We start from the raw sequence: 16,504 nt of genomic DNA on the forward strand, positions 1-16,504 counted from the left end.
ACACACTTGGCTCAGCTGCACAGCTCCCACTCTTATTTTGCAAACCAACATCCCTCCTCCCCATGAAGACTGAGTGCCAGCATGATGCTCAGTTAGGTAAATGTCCCTTGCTGCTATCTACAAAATGAAGCCTTCTCCACGTTTTAAAATGTAAATACATGGGGTATGTCCGGGATCCAAATAATGATCAGTTTGAACTAGAATCTATGCTCCTCCCATTAAAAGAATTTCAAGGTCACCAGCTACAAAACCCAAGATTCCAAGAAATAAGGTAGTCTGCATGAAAAAGATTAGAACTACGACTTGGGCAAGTAATGAAACCTAAAAGACTTAGGAAATCAAGATTGAAATGGCTTCTTTTCTACCTCCCAGTCTTTCATTTTGCTGTTCAAATATTCAAAAAAAAGCTGGCCTCTAAAACCTGGAAATAAGTAATCAAGCATTTTTCACCTGACTAGTCCAGGATAGGAGGTATTTTGCATCTGACTGTTTTCCCATTGTGGATTAGAGAATCATTATCCAGTAAGTGCTTTAACTGTGTTCTGTCTATACTCTGCTTTCCTTGGCAGGCAGTAAAATACGTTCACAGTAGTCAGCATGTGATCAGATCTGGAGACCCTCCTGGAAATTTCCAGCTGGACATTGATATTTCAGGGTTAATCTTCACTCATCATCCCTGTTTTAGCCGAGAGCATGTTTTGGCAGCCAAGCTGGCCCAGTTATACGACCAGTACCTTGCAAGACACCAGAGAAACAAGGCGAAATTTCTTACTGATAAGGTACATGTGATTTCTTCCATAATGATTGTCAATGGAGTTGGTTCTTCCAATGAGCCCAAACAATGAAAATTTCTAACAGCAAAGTGTTCATGCCCCTCTTTCACATGTTTCCTCTGTCTAGGATGTGTGATACATTATCCAGCTAGAGACAAACGGAAAGATAGAGTTGGTATACATGTGATGTGTACAGATTTCTCGGCACACACTCGCCCTAAACAGAAGGCTTTTTGTAAACAGTACAGCACCCACCAGAAGTGGGTGTTAGGTGGAAGATATGTGGCTATTACTCGCTTACGTGATCTCAGAACCTGAGAAAATTGGTGGCTTGAGAATATCTGTCCTTAGAAACATTCTCATCTTGATATTTATTACCCCATAGTGTAGCACTTAAACACAAGTCAGTGTTTCAACTGATGCTCAAAGGAATGGCTAAGCATTTGGATTTATTCCCAATGTGACACTATCCCATGGGATTTTTGTGGGTAATTTTGACTATAGGCAATTTTGGTCTCATGCCCTGACTTTAAAACCTTACTGCCCAAAGAAGAGATAACTTCACAATAGCTCGTTTTATGAGTCTGTAATTTTATAGTTTCTTTATATCACAAGAATACCATCATATGTCCCGGACCCAGACAAACCTGCTTTTAGCTTTGGAAGAAAACTTCATTCTAAGATATACACATAAAAGTAATATTTTCATGAGCAGCTTGATTACCTGGGCCATGGAACAAGGATGGACATACACTATGCTTTACTAATCCAGTTTCTTCAAGAACAGATGAAACAGTTCTCCATCATAATTCATTTATGTGAAAGTCTGGAGACAGCTGGATGCTTGAACATCCGTTCCATTCACAGACTGCTGGCACCATTTTGCCCAGGAGAAGTGGGTGAGTCCAGTTGCATTGCAGTAGGGAATAGAGTTTGTAACCCAAAACTTGTATCCATATCTTTTTAAGCTCCAAGCTTTAAGAAATGCTGTTCAGACTGGCCTTTATCCAGAAAAACCTCATCAGTCTCTCGACACCATCCAAAAAACCATCAATGAGTATAAATCTGAAATTCGGTGAGTAAAGTTTGTTAAGTGTAACTACTTTTTTTCCCCTGTTAGATGTGCTCTTGTTAGAGTTTATTTTTCCAGATACTTTTTCTGAATGCAATGAATACATGTGAAATTATGCCATAAAAAACAATCAAATACATCTATCATATTAACACAGTATTTGAAGTCCATTAATGTGAATGAGGATGTAGGGAAATGGTCACTCTGCAGGTGTGAGGGAGAACTGCTACAGCTACCGCTTCCGAGAGCAGCTTGGCCCCAACTCATAAAATGTTGAAGAGGCTCATCAGTTTGCACCCAGCAATTCTGATTCAGATACAAGATGTTCTTTAAGGAGCTATGTGTGCATATGTACATGGGGACATGTGCAAAGATATGCACGGCATCATTCAAAAGTAAGACAGACTGGACACGGTGGCTCATGCCTGTAATCCCAGCACTTTGGGATGCCAAGGTGAGGATAGTTTGAAGCCAGGAGTTTGAGACTAGCCTGTACAAAAAATTTAAAAAATTAGCTGAGTATAGTAGTATGTGCATGTAGTCCCAACTACTCGGAAGGCTGAGGAAGGAGGATCACTTGAGCCCAAGAGTTTGAGGCTGCAGTAAGCTAGGATTGCACCATTGCACTCCAGCCTGGGTAACGGAGTGAGACCTTGACTCAAAAAAAAGAAAAAAGGAAGCCACTAGAAATAACCCAGTAGCAGAGTAAACCCATCTTGGTATAGGCTTACAGTGAATTTCTATACCACAGTTAAAATGACTGACTCATATCTGCAGGTATCAACATGGATAAGGAATCATATCGTGTATACCATTCTGCAACTTGCTTCTTTATATACAATGCATCTTAGACATTTTCCTGTCACAGTGCATGTAGATTTATATCATGGTTTAAAGGCTGGCATTATGTAGATTTATTGTAGTTGGTATAATTCTCAACTGATACGCATTTGCATTTCTATTTTTTATTATTTAAATTCTACTGTAATTAAAATTCCTAAATATTATATTTGTGTACCTGTATGAGTACTTCCACAGAACAAATCCTTAGAACAGGAAATAATAAATCGAGGCATTTCTTTTCTTTTTTTTTTTTTTTAAGGGTATATCTCTCCATTTATTTATTTAGGTCTTTTTTTTTATTTTTTTTATTTTATTTTTTTAAATTTTATTATTATTATACTTTAAGTTTTAGGGTACATGTGCACAACGTGCAGGTTTGTTACATACGCATTTCTTTTTTATTTATTTATTTTTTTTGAGACGGAGTCTCACTCTGTCGCCCAGGCTGGAGTGCAGTGGTGCGATCTCGGCTCACTGCAAGCTCCGCCTCCCAGGTTCACGCCATTCTCCTGCTTCAGCCTCCAGAGTAGCTGGGACTACAGGTGCCCGCTACTACGCCGGGCTAATTTTTTGTATTTTTAGTAGAGACGGAGTTTCATCGTGTTAGCCAGGATGGTCTAGATCTCCTGACCTCGTGATCCACCCATCTCGGCCTCCCAAAGTGCTGGGATTACAGGCGTGAGCCACCGTGCCCGGCCAGAGGCATTTCAATGTATACTTTTCTTTTTACCATTTAGCTATGAGTTGGAAATTCTTCCAGCAAAGTAGAAATTAGTGAAGTTTGTAACCTATAATTGCAAAAATATGGAGTATATTTTTAAATAAAAGTTATTTTTTATATTAAAAGGAAAACATATTGCAGTCTCCTTGTGAGAATAATTTTTGTTTTGGCATACATTAAGAAAAAAGTGACAAAAAGCTATTCTGAAAGCAATTATGATTTTATATGGAACTGTCTTTATTGGTCACTATTTGAAAAACATCAGAACTGCATGTGAGATCTAGAGACAATGCCCAGCAGAGTCATGGACAGCAGATCCATTACAATAATTCTGTGCCCCTGGAGATGAAAGTCTTTGAGATTTAGCATTTCTGACCCAGTAAAAGAGATTTCCATCCCTTGCTGACTTTTCAATAGGTGGTAAAACAATTTCTAAGCAGATGATCTATTGCTGGATGTTTCATCACATGGATCCATTTCCTCAAGCCCCCTGGGATCTGATCAGCCACCCCGAGAACTCCCCACCTCAAGCATCTGCTGAGCCCTCCACTGGTGCAGTTAACCTGGGCCAGCACCATAAAGCATTTTCCATTTTATTTTCCAGAGCAGCATCATGACTACATTCCCTATTCTCTGAACGGGAACCAGGCTATAGAAGGAAGAAAACATGAATGGTCATGCAACATAGGAATATTTTACTTAACCTCTCTGTAGGGTCTTTGCCCTCAGATGTGCTCAGTCTTGAACACATAAAAATTCTATGACCCCAAGTCCCCATCCAGCTACCACTTTATCTCTGTATTTCCTTTAACAGCCAAACACCAGGAAAACATTTGCTATTCATACTATCTCTGCTCTCTCCCGTTTCCAAACCATCCTATCTCACTCCTGTGCCCACCTTTCCTCTGAAGCAGATCATGCCACAGCCCCTGGGGACCTCCACCTGGGAAAGTGGAATGGAACCTCTCAGCCTGCTCAGTGCTTGAACACAGACACCATCCCCATGCATTGCCTGTCAGGACATCCTGCATCTCCATACACCACCCTCTCCTGGGTGTCCTCTTCCCTTTCCAGCCATTTGTCCTTCTCATCATTCTTTGACCATCATTCTCCTCTGTCCAGCTTATACATGTTCTGAGTCTCAGGTGTTATTGTTGTTTTCTTTTTAACCCTTATTTAAATTGCATTTTCTCCTGAAATGAATCCACTTTGTGGCTTTAAACATCACCCAGATGCCAGCGGCTCCCAAAGTTTCATTTCTGAGCAGGAGTCCACTGCACCGTCCAGACCCCATCTATATCAGGTTTCAGAAAACTGTTCCCGACTCCCTAATCAAAATTGCCTTTCCCTCTTCCTCCCCAGCTCTGGTCACAAATTTTAATTAAATATTATTTTGTAATTTTCTGCTTCTTTAGCTCGTATGCAAATTTTTCTTGCTAAGAGCTCTTTTTAGCATTTCTGGGAAACTATCTTTTTTTTAGATACTAAAAAAGAAAGTAGAAAATATATCAGAAAGCCTGAAGATGTCACGTAATTCAGTAAAATAATTTTATATTGTAGTTTTTAAAACTGAAGCCGGGGTGATAACAGCTAAAGGCATAGGAGATAAACTGACCACCTGATGGTGACAGATAACATTTGTGGGCCTCTTACTTGTTATCGGCCAAGGTTCTAAGCACATTATGCAGATTAGCTCATTAACTCCTCCCAGCAACCCAGTGCGGTCAACTCCTACCATACCCATTTTACAGATGTGAGCCGGCAAAGGGAAGTAGCTTACCAATCCAGCTAGTAAATAGTAGAGCCAAGATTCAAACCTGGGTAGTATGGTTGCAACAACTGCACCCTTAACCACAATGCTTTACTGGTCCTCAAAGAGAATGTTTCTTATTCTACTTTGCTGCTTTTTTGCTTTTCTAAGGGCTTCAGAGAGTCCTAGATCTTGACTACCTAACCACTATCATTTTCTGCCATCTTCCTTTTCTACAGCTACCAGTTGATCTATTAGAAACCTAGACCCCCTTATTTCTCTGTACCACTAAGTCATCACACGTACAACCTCCAGACTTAGGCCTGCCTTCTGGAGGTCATAAGGTGCTAATTTGTGAAATGCTACATCCTTGGTTTCTCATGATACTTTCTTAGACAAACCTCACACTGATATCATTTATGTATGTGTCCGTCCCCTGAGCTAAACTATAAACTCCCTGAGGATGGAGATATGGAGATATCTTCTGTCTCTTAGACACTTCTAAATCCCCTGGAATGACCATGGCACTTGTTCAAAAATTTAGAAATTGTCTCATTATGCAATAAAATGCATTTGGTATCTAAATATGGCTATCATTTGTAAAAAGAATTTAAAGTAAGGTATTAAATAAAATAAAGATGAAAGCATTTTCAAATGATGCCTCTTCAGATCAAGCCAAAAATATTGGTAATCTAGTGAATATTGAAAATCTCCAAGGCATGCAATAACAATACTTCATCTCCTCAGTGTGGAACTTGTGATTTGTGTTAACACGGGAAGACTTAAAATGTATTTGTTGCTAACTAGGACAGCAGCGTACTTTGCTGTGTTTATAATAATTTAGTCCATGAGAACTGCCTTTATTTTCTTACCTTCAAAGGTGACCATTTGTTGAAGGATGCATAGTTTTAATACGAATTTTTTAAGTACTTAAAGTTAGATCTGCCTAAAGAGAACAAAATCAAGTAAATCTCTCAAGACAGGTTGACATCCTATTGTCTTTACATTTGCATTTGTATTTAGTTTTCTGTACTTGTTTCAAAATACGGTAGCTATCAAATTGAATATACAATCACTGTAGCATTATTAATTTCTTTTGCAAACACACCTGACTTTTTAATATATACTCATGTGTTGTTATATCTTGCAGACAAACAAGAAAATTCCGTGATGCTGAACAAGAAAAAGATAGAACATTGCTTAAGACCATCATAAAAGTTTGGAAAGAGATGAAATCCCTTCGAGAGTTCCAGAGATTTACAAATACTCCCTTGAAACTTGTTTTGAGAAAGTAGGCTTTTTTGAAAAATTATTTTATTGGGCTATATCATACATTAAGAAAAATGTATAAAACATGGATACAGTTTTAAAAGTAATTACAAACAAATTTGCACGTAACCACTTCCCAGGTTAAGAAATAGAACATTGCGTACCTGAGCAGCCCCTCCCAAATAGCATCCTCCTCAATCCCCAAAATAACAACTACCTGGACTTTTGTGATCATTGTTTTCTTGCTTTTATATTTTTGCTATGTGCAATCCCTAAGAATATATAGTTTAATATTGCCTCTATTTGACTTATACATAACTGAAAGTATTTTGTGTGTATTCTTTAGTGAATACATACATGCTTCTTTTCTTCAGTACTGTGTTTGTGAGATTCATCTACTTGACAGCACATAGCTGTAGTTAGATTTCTTTGCTTTATAATACTTCATTATATGAATATAGCCAAACTTGTCCATTTCTGTTGATTGGCATTTGAGTTTATTCCATTTTCAACTGTTACAGAAACCACTTCTGTACTTTTGGCATTTTTGTACTTGTCTTTTAGGGTACATGTGCCCAAGATTTCATTTCAACTTTACATTGCTGATTCCAAACATATTCCAAAAGTTGTGCTGATTCATGCCTTCACGGGGGTTCTCGTAGGTCCATATCACCCATATCATGCCTATCAGTTGGTGGTGTTAATTAACATTTTGCCGACGTGCTGACATGTTTTAATTTATATTTTCCTGACTATTCATGAAGGTGAGCATTTTTTCATACATGCATTGACTATTTGGATTTCCTCTTTTATGAGGTGTCTCTTCAAGGCTTTGGTCACTTTTTGGACTGGATTATTTATCTTATCTTTTTTGGTAATTTGTAGGCATTCTGCATATTACATGGGAATTTGCTAGTGGTGTGTATCGCAGATATCCTCTCCTACTCGTTAGTTGTCTTTTTACTCTCTTTTTGTTGCTTTTTGATGGATACAAACTCTTAACTTTAAAAAGATAAAATACATTAGTTTTTTCTTTTACTGTTGGTGCTTTTTGTATGCTTCTTAAGAAATGCTTCCCCTGAGTCATGTAGATATTCTATGATATCGTCTTCTATAACCTTTATAGTTTTAGCTTTCACATTTCATCTTTATTTGGAATTGACCTTCATTTGTGGCGTGGAGAAAGTAAGCTTTGATAATATTTCTGCTACCTAATTCACTAGACTTTTATATATGCTTAAGAGTACAGCTTATCACAACAAGAGCATCTATGCTGCTGGTGTTGGTCCCTTTCTGATTGTTTCACCTGGATAAGTGTTGTGCCCATATACTGACACAAACAGTAACAAATGTGGGCAGTTATCAGACATATTGCTTTGAAAATAGCCATATTACAGCCAAAGATAGCTACAAATTGTAAGTTTTCTTTGGCTGTAATTATAAAATTGAAAAAAAAAAAAGCTTAGTTTTCAGGACAAGTATAAGACTGTGTGATCTTTGAGACAAGGGACCCTGTTGTCATTGTATATCTGGTCCCTACTAGAGCACCTGCCACTTAGTATCTGCTCAGTTAATGTTGGTTAACAATAGTAACAAATTTAGGCAGTTATCTGACATATTGCTTTGAAAACAGCCATATTTCAGCCAAAGATAGCTGCAAATTGTAATTTTTCTTTAGCTGTAATTATAAAATTGAAAAAAAAACGGTTAGTTTTCAGGACAAGTATAAGACTGTGTGATCTTTGAGAGCAGGGACCCTATTGCCATTGTATATTTGGTTCCTACAAGAGCACCTGCCACTTAGTATGTGCTCAGTTAATATTGGTTAACAAATTCAAATATGCTACCCCACAAAAATAATGGCTGTCTCCCAGAAATTCCAGTGTTTGTGCTTTCGAATTCCATCTCCGAGGCTGAGCCTCCCACAGAAGCAGTACAGAAATCCTTGACAGATTATTTTCTCTCTCCCTCCCTCCCATCATCCCTGCTGCTAACTCTCCCTCCATCCCTCCCCTCCTTCTTTTTGAGTTTATAGGGTAAACTAAATTTATAGACATTTTACCCATAAGGTCATAACACTCCTTCCCCTGATAAGTAGCTATCTTCCAAATTCTTTTGGAGTACCCTTTTTTCACATTATTGATTCATCTAGCCACCTTATAATAAAGCATAGTTTTTCCCACAAAAAAAACTATTCAAGTTTATTCATGCTTTTGAATAGCAATGAGAAAAGTGAATGGTTTTCTGTATATCAGAGATGGAACATAATTTTGAGGCCAAATTCCCCCTGGTGTTTATAAATTTTGGGTACCGCTGTGCGTCCAAAATGATTTATTTGGTAGTCATCCTAGAGAGCTGTAAGAGCTTGTGCCTTGGGGGACTGTAAACTGCTTAAACTCCAGGCAACATGTGTCCATAAACAAATATTTGTCAGCTTTATGCACTTGTCTAGGTTTATGTAAAATGGATTACGAAGCTTAACTGCCTTGTGGGAAATAGTGCAGTCAGTATCGGCACCATCTCCAAAGTGCTGGGTGGGATGGATGCAGTCACCGCACATTTGCCGCCATCTACCAGGAGAGCCATGCTGTTCATCAACATGTTAAGGGCTCTGAAAAGATGACCAGCAAGGAACCTTTCACATTTATTTAATCCAGTGTTGATACGGCCACAACATCTTTTCCTGGTGGTACATCTCACAGAACTAATGTCCTACAGAACACACTGTGGGAAACAGTGGTTTGAACTGGGCTGATCTCCTGGTGGAGTATAAGCAAAATCATCAAAGAAAAACCCAAATCCTCCATCGAAAGTCAAAAAAGTGGTTTCACCATCATTCTCAGCAAACTATCACAAGGACAGAAAACCAAACACCGCATGTTCTCACTCACAGGTGGGAATTGAACAATGAGAACACTTGGACACAGGGCAGGGAACATCACACACCACAGCCTATCGGGGGGTGGGGGGCTGGGGGAGGGATAGCATTAGGAGAAACACCTAATGTAGATGATGGGTTGATGGGTGCAGCAAACCAACATGGCACACGTATACCTATGTATCAAACCTGCACGTTGTGCACATGTACCCTAGAACTTAAATTTTAAAAAATTAAAATTAAAATTTTTTAAAAAGTAGTTTCAGGGACTCAGTAGCAACAAAATGAAGCAGTTCCTCAGAGACTTGAAGAAGACATAAAATAACTAATGAAATTTCCACCACTATCAGTTAAGAACTTACAGGCCCCATGTCAGCACACCACACAGATCATTTAACGCAGAGAGGCATGGCGGCTCAGTGTTCAGTGGGTTGGGCTCATATTCAGCCTTTCCACTCACCAGCTGTGTGTTCTTGGGTAACTTACTTAACTTCTTTGTGCCTCTGTCACCTCATGTATAAGATGTGGATAATAATAGCATCTGCCTCACAGGATTGTGAGTTTACATGTGCGACATTTTTAGAAGAGGAACTGGCACATAGCAAGTCCAATATAAGTATTTGCTGTTATTATTGCTCTCTTACTTAATTTCCAGAAATAACCAAGGGACTACAAATTATTTTAAAGGGAAAAAGCTGACCAGAAAGCAGATGAAGAAGCATATGAAGCAGAAATTCAAGCTGAAATAAGTGAACTGTTAGAAGAGCACACGGAGGAGTACGCACAGAAGATGGAAGAATACAGAACATCGTTACACCAGTGGAAGGCCTGGAGGAAAGCGCAAGTGTGTAAACAAACACTCAGCCTGGAATAGGGCTGGCCAGGAAGGGTCTGGGAGGGCAGCCTCCAGTACAGGAGTGGGGAAACCAGACTGGCAGACTAGGGTATCCTGTGGCTCCCTCTGTCTCTTCTCCATCCCCTGGCTAAGGGATAAAAGGATGAATGAATTGACTAGCTAATGCATTTGCTTAAAAAGCCACCCAGCTGACTGATACCAGAGCCAGCTTTGTCCACAGAGAATGCTATGGTAGCACTCTGTGACTATTTAAGTAATAATGTAGTAATCACTAATGCATGTGTCCAGCACTGTGCTGAGTATCTTACATGCATTATTCCATTAAATGTAGGGATTGATGCTTCTGAGTTTCCTTCAGAAAATTATACAACTTTATGCACATGACCCTACAAAACTGAGTCCAAGGGCAACAAATAATAGATCAGGTGGACCTGCAATGCTCATTGTGCTTACATGCCTTATTTTAAAATTTCAAGATGTGTCCTTCATCTTGAAAACCAAAATTAATGATCACATGAATACCTACCATTTTTTAAGCTCTTTTTAGGGACTAGGCTGTATGATAAGTGCTTTTTAGGCATTTCAACAGTCTCATTTCAACAGCCCTGGGAGAAATTTCCTGGGCTCCATTCTGTAGATGAAAAAACTGAGGCACAGAGAGGTCAGATGGCTTAGTGACCTGCCTGATTACACACATCTGGTTGAAATGTGGCTGGGGTTTGCATCCAGGTCCATCTGGCTATGAAGACTGTGCTCTTAAATGAAATTCCAAAATTCCTGTTTGATGTCATGTTGCCTCTAACTCAACAGAGGGCCAAGAAGAAGAAAAGGAAACAAGCAGCAGAAGAACATCCCGATGATGAGATTGCAGAGCCGTATCCCGAGGAGGACCTTGTGAAGCCCAGCCCTCCAGAGCCCACTGATCGGGCAGTGATAGAGCAGGAGGTGAGGAAGAGAGCAGCCCAGAGCAGGAGGAGGCCTTGGGAGCCCACGCTGGTCCCGGAGCTAAGCCTGGCGGGAAGCGTAACACCCAATGACCAGTGCCCCAGGTGAGTGGATGCTCTGACCATAAATGAGGCTGACATCTGATACACATGTTCACATGGGCACATGCACACACACATGCACGATATGGGGAGTGTACACTTACTGACCTACATGAGCATCAGGAGAATCATTAACTCTGAATGAATATTAGGTTGAACCACATGAAATTGCTGACATTTGCCCGCTTTAGGTGATTTCATATGATTCACCTACCTCATGCATCTGCACTGGCCACTCAGGAGCACGCTGGAAAGCTCCCTGTAGAAGCATCCCAGTTGCAAATCTCTGCCTGCTCTTCACAGTGGCTGTCTGTGTGGCTTTTGATTTGAGTCCCTTATCTGTAACCTCAATGAGTCCTTCAGTCCACTGGTAGCATGTCCCACCTTTCTGGCACAGGCACGGATGCCTTTCCTTGCCCCTTCCTTGATTTCAGCTGCTCCAGGGATCAGCTTTTCTCCTTGAAGACCCCCAAAAAAGTTGTGGGTGGTATTTAAGTCAGGCCAGCTGAAGCATACCCTCCAGATTTGATAAAAATACATGTCTAGTCATTCTCATTTGATGCCTAAGAGAAACATCACTTGATTTATATACATTGTACATATAATAATTCATAAACATCCATTTGTAAGTTCATCTTTTTTAAAATTATAACATAATAAAAATATTTTTATGTTTCCTATTTATTCTTTCCTTCACTGAATAGCCACGGTTCTCAAAGTACAGCCCTGGAATCAGCAGCATCAGCATCACCGAGGACTTGTTAGAAACATAAACTCAGGCCAGGCATGGTGGCTCATGCCTGTAACCTCAGCACTTTGGGAGGCTGAGGCAGGAGGATTGCTTGAGGCCAGGAGTTGGAGACCAGCCTGGGGAACAAAATGAGACCTCACCTCTATTGAATAAATAAATAAATACCCCAAACATTTTTAATACCTCACATTGAAAATAAATATGTTTAAGAAAGATTAATAAAAACTAGCCAATTATTTAAAGTCAACCAACTAAACAGAAATTTTAAAAATAATTTTAAAAAAGAAAGAAATGTAAACTCACAAGTTCTACCTGAGACTTACTGAACCTGAAACCCTGAAGTGGGACCTAGAAAACTGTTCTCACAAGGTCTCCAAGTGATTCTGATGCATGTTATGGCATATCATCATTAATTAAAGGGAGTCCATTAAAATCATCGATACCACAAAATCCCAGGCTTAGTTCTCCAGTAAATAGAAGATCTATCATGAATACAGGGACTATTGTACACTGGAATCTTCAATATCCCAGTGTTCAATTCTCATTGAAAAATGAGAATTCAAATAAAGTCAGTCAGCCTCTGAGTTCATTAAAATGTGGGAGTTAATTAGGATGTCATTATAAGACTTCTCACAGTCTTGGTTTCAAACTTCTGCTAATGTTCTAATGATTGATTTATTTTTAAATTATAGCTTTTTGTGCATTTTCATGTGTTCCCTCAACTTCACATATTAAGATGTTATACATAAACTATTCCCCTGCACTAAGTAAGCAATTTTCAAGGCACAAGTACCATACCCTATAATTTTGACATGAATGTTCAAAATATGTGATGACACAGCATGCTTTCTAAAAGGAAAATTTGGGCTTGATTTGGTAATCTTTTATGAGTGGAGTCTAAGTCTTGGGTGTCTTGGATACTTCTTGCAAATTTGCTGTGAAATGTCCTTTATTAAAAAAATGCTGAAGTAATTTGAGCTATTTCATCTAGAATATGTCTAAATTATAGACATGTAAAAAGTTAAAACTACCACCCCCTTTAATGAGTAGAGAATTTCTGTTTGGAATGATGAAAAAGTTCTGAAGATGGATAGTGGTGATGGTTAGACAACATAGTAATTGTATGTAATGCCACTGTACCATACACTTAAAAATGGTTAAAGTGATAAACATTATGTTATGTTATATATATTTACCACAATGGAACAATTTTTAATAAACTACCACCCCCCCCAAAAAAAACCTAAGCTTGTTTCAAATTTTGATGCCCTAACCTTTTCCTTTCCTCAATTAGCTTGAATTGCTATTGACTTAACCAATAACTGGCATTTTTTGGTGGACGTCTGTACACATATGTACAATAAAATTAAAGACCAATGGGAGGTTGTTTTTTTTTTAACTTTCTGATTCAGTTTATCTTTAAAAATAAGGAACATTTATTAATACTCTGCATCCACTGAACATTCACTTACTGTCTGAAAACGTTGAGAAAAACTTGGTTTCTTGGAAAAATGAACTCGATCTAACTGCTACAATATGCTGCTATATTTTTAGAATAAAACTTCTTACCCAAATATAAATCATTATTATCCCCTATGTCTTGAATTTATTCAATTTAACAAGGAATATGTGAACTTAAAACTTTGGGACACAAATGTAAAGCTTGCCTGAAAAACCTGAGGAGACTGTAGCACAACGATGAATGGACTCTAGTTCTTAAATCCTCTGTGCCCTTTTCAGTGTCTGTTAATGGCTTCTCCATAAATTCCATACTACTCTGCAAGACCTGTGGCTCCTTTGGTTAAATGAGGGCTGACATGATTGGGAGAGTTGCCTGCAGTGTGTCTTGTTCTGTTCAGTTCTTATTTATCTTATATTTTGGTGATCTTAGTAAATTATTACTAACTCCACCTGTGAATGGTCTCCTTTTGCAGAGCAGAGGTCTCGAGAAGGGAGGATGTAAAGAAGCGCTCAGTGTACTTAAAAGTGCTCTTCAACAACAAGGAGGTGTCCAGGACAGTCAGTCGGCCACTAGGAGCAGACTTCCGAGTTCACTTTGGGCAGATTTTCAATTTGCAAATAGTCAACTGGCCGGAGAGTTTAACACTTCAGGTACACATTTTAATTATAGTTACTGGCCGGGCACTGTGGCTCATGCCTGTACTTTGGGAGGCCAAGGCAGATCACTTGAAGCCAGGAGTTCGAGACCAGCCTGGCCAACATGGCAAAACCACATCTCTACTGTAAATACAAAAAAAATTAGCCAAGTGTGCTGGTGGGTGCCTGTAATCCCAGTTACTCGGGAGGCTGAGGCAGGAGAATCTCTTGAACCCAGGAGGTGGAGGTTGCATTGAGCTGAGATCACGCCACTGTACTCCAGCCTAGGCGACAGAGTGTGACTCTGTCTCAAAACAATAGTAATAATAATTATTATTATTATAGTTACTGCCCCAATAATTTTTTGTTCATTACAGGTTTGAGATGATTTTAAATCATCCATTGGTTATACATATGTCTTGATAGAGTCTCAAGCCTCTTCCTTGGCACATCTGTTCTTAAAGTCTTGGAAGAAAGAGGTCTGTTCCCCAACTCACCTACTGAAAATGCTGGCAGAATAACTCTGGCCACAGTGCTCTGGAGTGTCTGCCTTGAGATGGGAGAGGGGTGCTGAAGGGGGTGGGGCACAGGGAGATCTCCAGCTCATTCACTGAAGACATATTTCAACATCACCCTCTACAAAGACTCTAGTGTAATATAACAGAGAAATCAATTATGCCACAATCACGGGAGGTTATGATGTGGGAAAGATACAGGTGCTAGGATCCCCCCAAAATTAATAACTCTCCCCACTAGCCTAAATCCCACCGTTAGCAATGTATTTATTTAGTCTATTTTAGTTTCCTGGGGAAACTAAACTATAACAAGGAACCACTAACTTGGTGACTTCAAAACAACAGAAATGTGTTTACTCACAGTTCTGGAGGCCTAAAGTCTGAAATCAAGGTGTCAGTAGGGCAATACTCCCTCCAAAAGCTCTAGAGGAGTATCTTTCCCTGCCTCTTCCAGCTCCAGGCACTTAGAGTTCCTTGGTTTGTGTTAGCGTAACTCCAATCTCTGCTTCCATCTTCACATAGCCTTCTCTGTGTCTCTCTCTGTGGGTCCTCTTTTGTCACTTATAAGAACACTCTTATTGGATTTAGGTCCTACCCTAATCTAATATGATCTTATCTTCATCCTTAACTAATGACATCTGCAAAGACCCCATTTCCAAATTAGGTCGCATTCTGAGTTTCTAGGTGGACATCAATATGTAGAGGATGCTATTTAACCCATTACAGTGTCTTCAGTCTTGCTTGTTCTTTTGGTGACTCTTCTCCCACAATGCTAACAGGTCTCCTAATGATCCTAACAGGCTTTGTTAACTAGGATTGCAGCTTTGTGGCATGCATGCCCTTGTTTCCCCACCACCACCCAGGCAGAAATCACAGATCCTCATCCATCACTTAGGCAGAAATTTCTCACTCCCCTCCACCACTCTTGCCAGAAAGCAATAATTGATAGTGTTATTTTTGTTATGTTTTCCCACTGAGCCTGAATATAATTTTAGAACTCTTCTCAATACAGTACTTCAGGTAGCCACTACCTATTCCTAGTGAGTATAACTGACAAAGTCTGCAGGTACCATCACGGCTGTATAATTAATAAAATATTTACATACTTCTATACTGACTGATAAATAGCTGCTGCCCTGACCTTCCCAGATGCCATCCTGGCCACATAAGCCCCACTTCAAGGACCCCCTGGACCTTACCACAGTTGACCAATTAAAGGGGGTGGCTGACCAAGGCCAGTGCCTCCAGGGTCCTGTTCCCAAGCTGTGGTGGGCAGCTCTTCTAATGAACCCAGGAGGTGGCTTCAATACTGTGTATTGTTCAGTATTTTGAATATCAAGCCCCGCCTAGACCTCAGTAGTTAAAAGCCTTCTACAACCTGTAGAGGACGTTCGCGACAGCTGGGATGTGTTCTTCTGACAGTGGGAAGGAAGCACAGAACTGCATGGAAAGAGAGGAAGGGGTGCCAAGAAATGGGAGGCAGAACCTTAAAGAGCCGGCACTGGGAACCCAAGGTCAACTGCCTTGGCTTAGAATTCCTCCAGAGCCTGTGGCAGTTTTGTCCTGTACCTTTTAATCTGTGATCTGGGGGTGGGTGAGGGCAGGGGTGGTCCTCATTTACAAAGCACCAAGCATCAAGACTCAAGCAAAATTCCTTTGCTGTATTGATAACAGGGTTGATATCTGTACAGCTGAAATTTTTTTCTTGAAATTTTAGAACTTTAGAATTTGGCTTAGTCTTGTCACTCGTATAACTCTTTAAAATGCCATCTAATTTTTTTTAAATGTCTGTGTATTCTGAAACTTGAAAAAAAAAAAAAAAAACTTTTTTGGCTGCTAACTTAAACATAATATGAGAGGAGAAAGCAAGTAAAAAATGGTTTTAGAAAGGGGACTGGAGTTGGAGGTTTGGTGAAAACCTGAGATTTTCTTA

The 16,504-nt window shown here is 39.5% G+C and overlaps 1 protein-coding gene across 12 annotated transcripts in view; it reads left to right on the plus strand.

Moving 5' to 3' along the window:
- The window catches only part of CC2D2A (coiled-coil and C2 domain containing 2A), a 185,050-nt gene that overhangs the window by 61,775 nt on the left and 106,771 nt on the right, over nt 1-16,504 (plus strand). For all 12 annotated transcript variants that reach the window (XM_054553716.2, XM_024246564.3, XM_063723324.1 and 9 more), the window contains 6 exons: nt 570-779; nt 1,742-1,848; nt 6,310-6,450; nt 9,994-10,150; nt 10,973-11,211; nt 13,894-14,071. In XM_054553716.2, coding sequence (XP_054409691.2) covers nt 570-779; nt 1,742-1,848; nt 6,310-6,450; nt 9,994-10,150; nt 10,973-11,211; nt 13,894-14,071 — 1,032 coding nt within the window. The remainder of the gene's footprint in view (nt 1-569; nt 780-1,741; nt 1,849-6,309; nt 6,451-9,993; nt 10,151-10,972; nt 11,212-13,893; nt 14,072-16,504) is intronic.

This window comes from Pongo abelii, chromosome 3 (genome assembly GCF_028885655.2).
Source record: "Pongo abelii isolate AG06213 chromosome 3, NHGRI_mPonAbe1-v2.0_pri, whole genome shotgun sequence".
Classification (NCBI taxonomy): Eukaryota; Metazoa; Chordata; class Mammalia; order Primates; family Hominidae; genus Pongo; species Pongo abelii.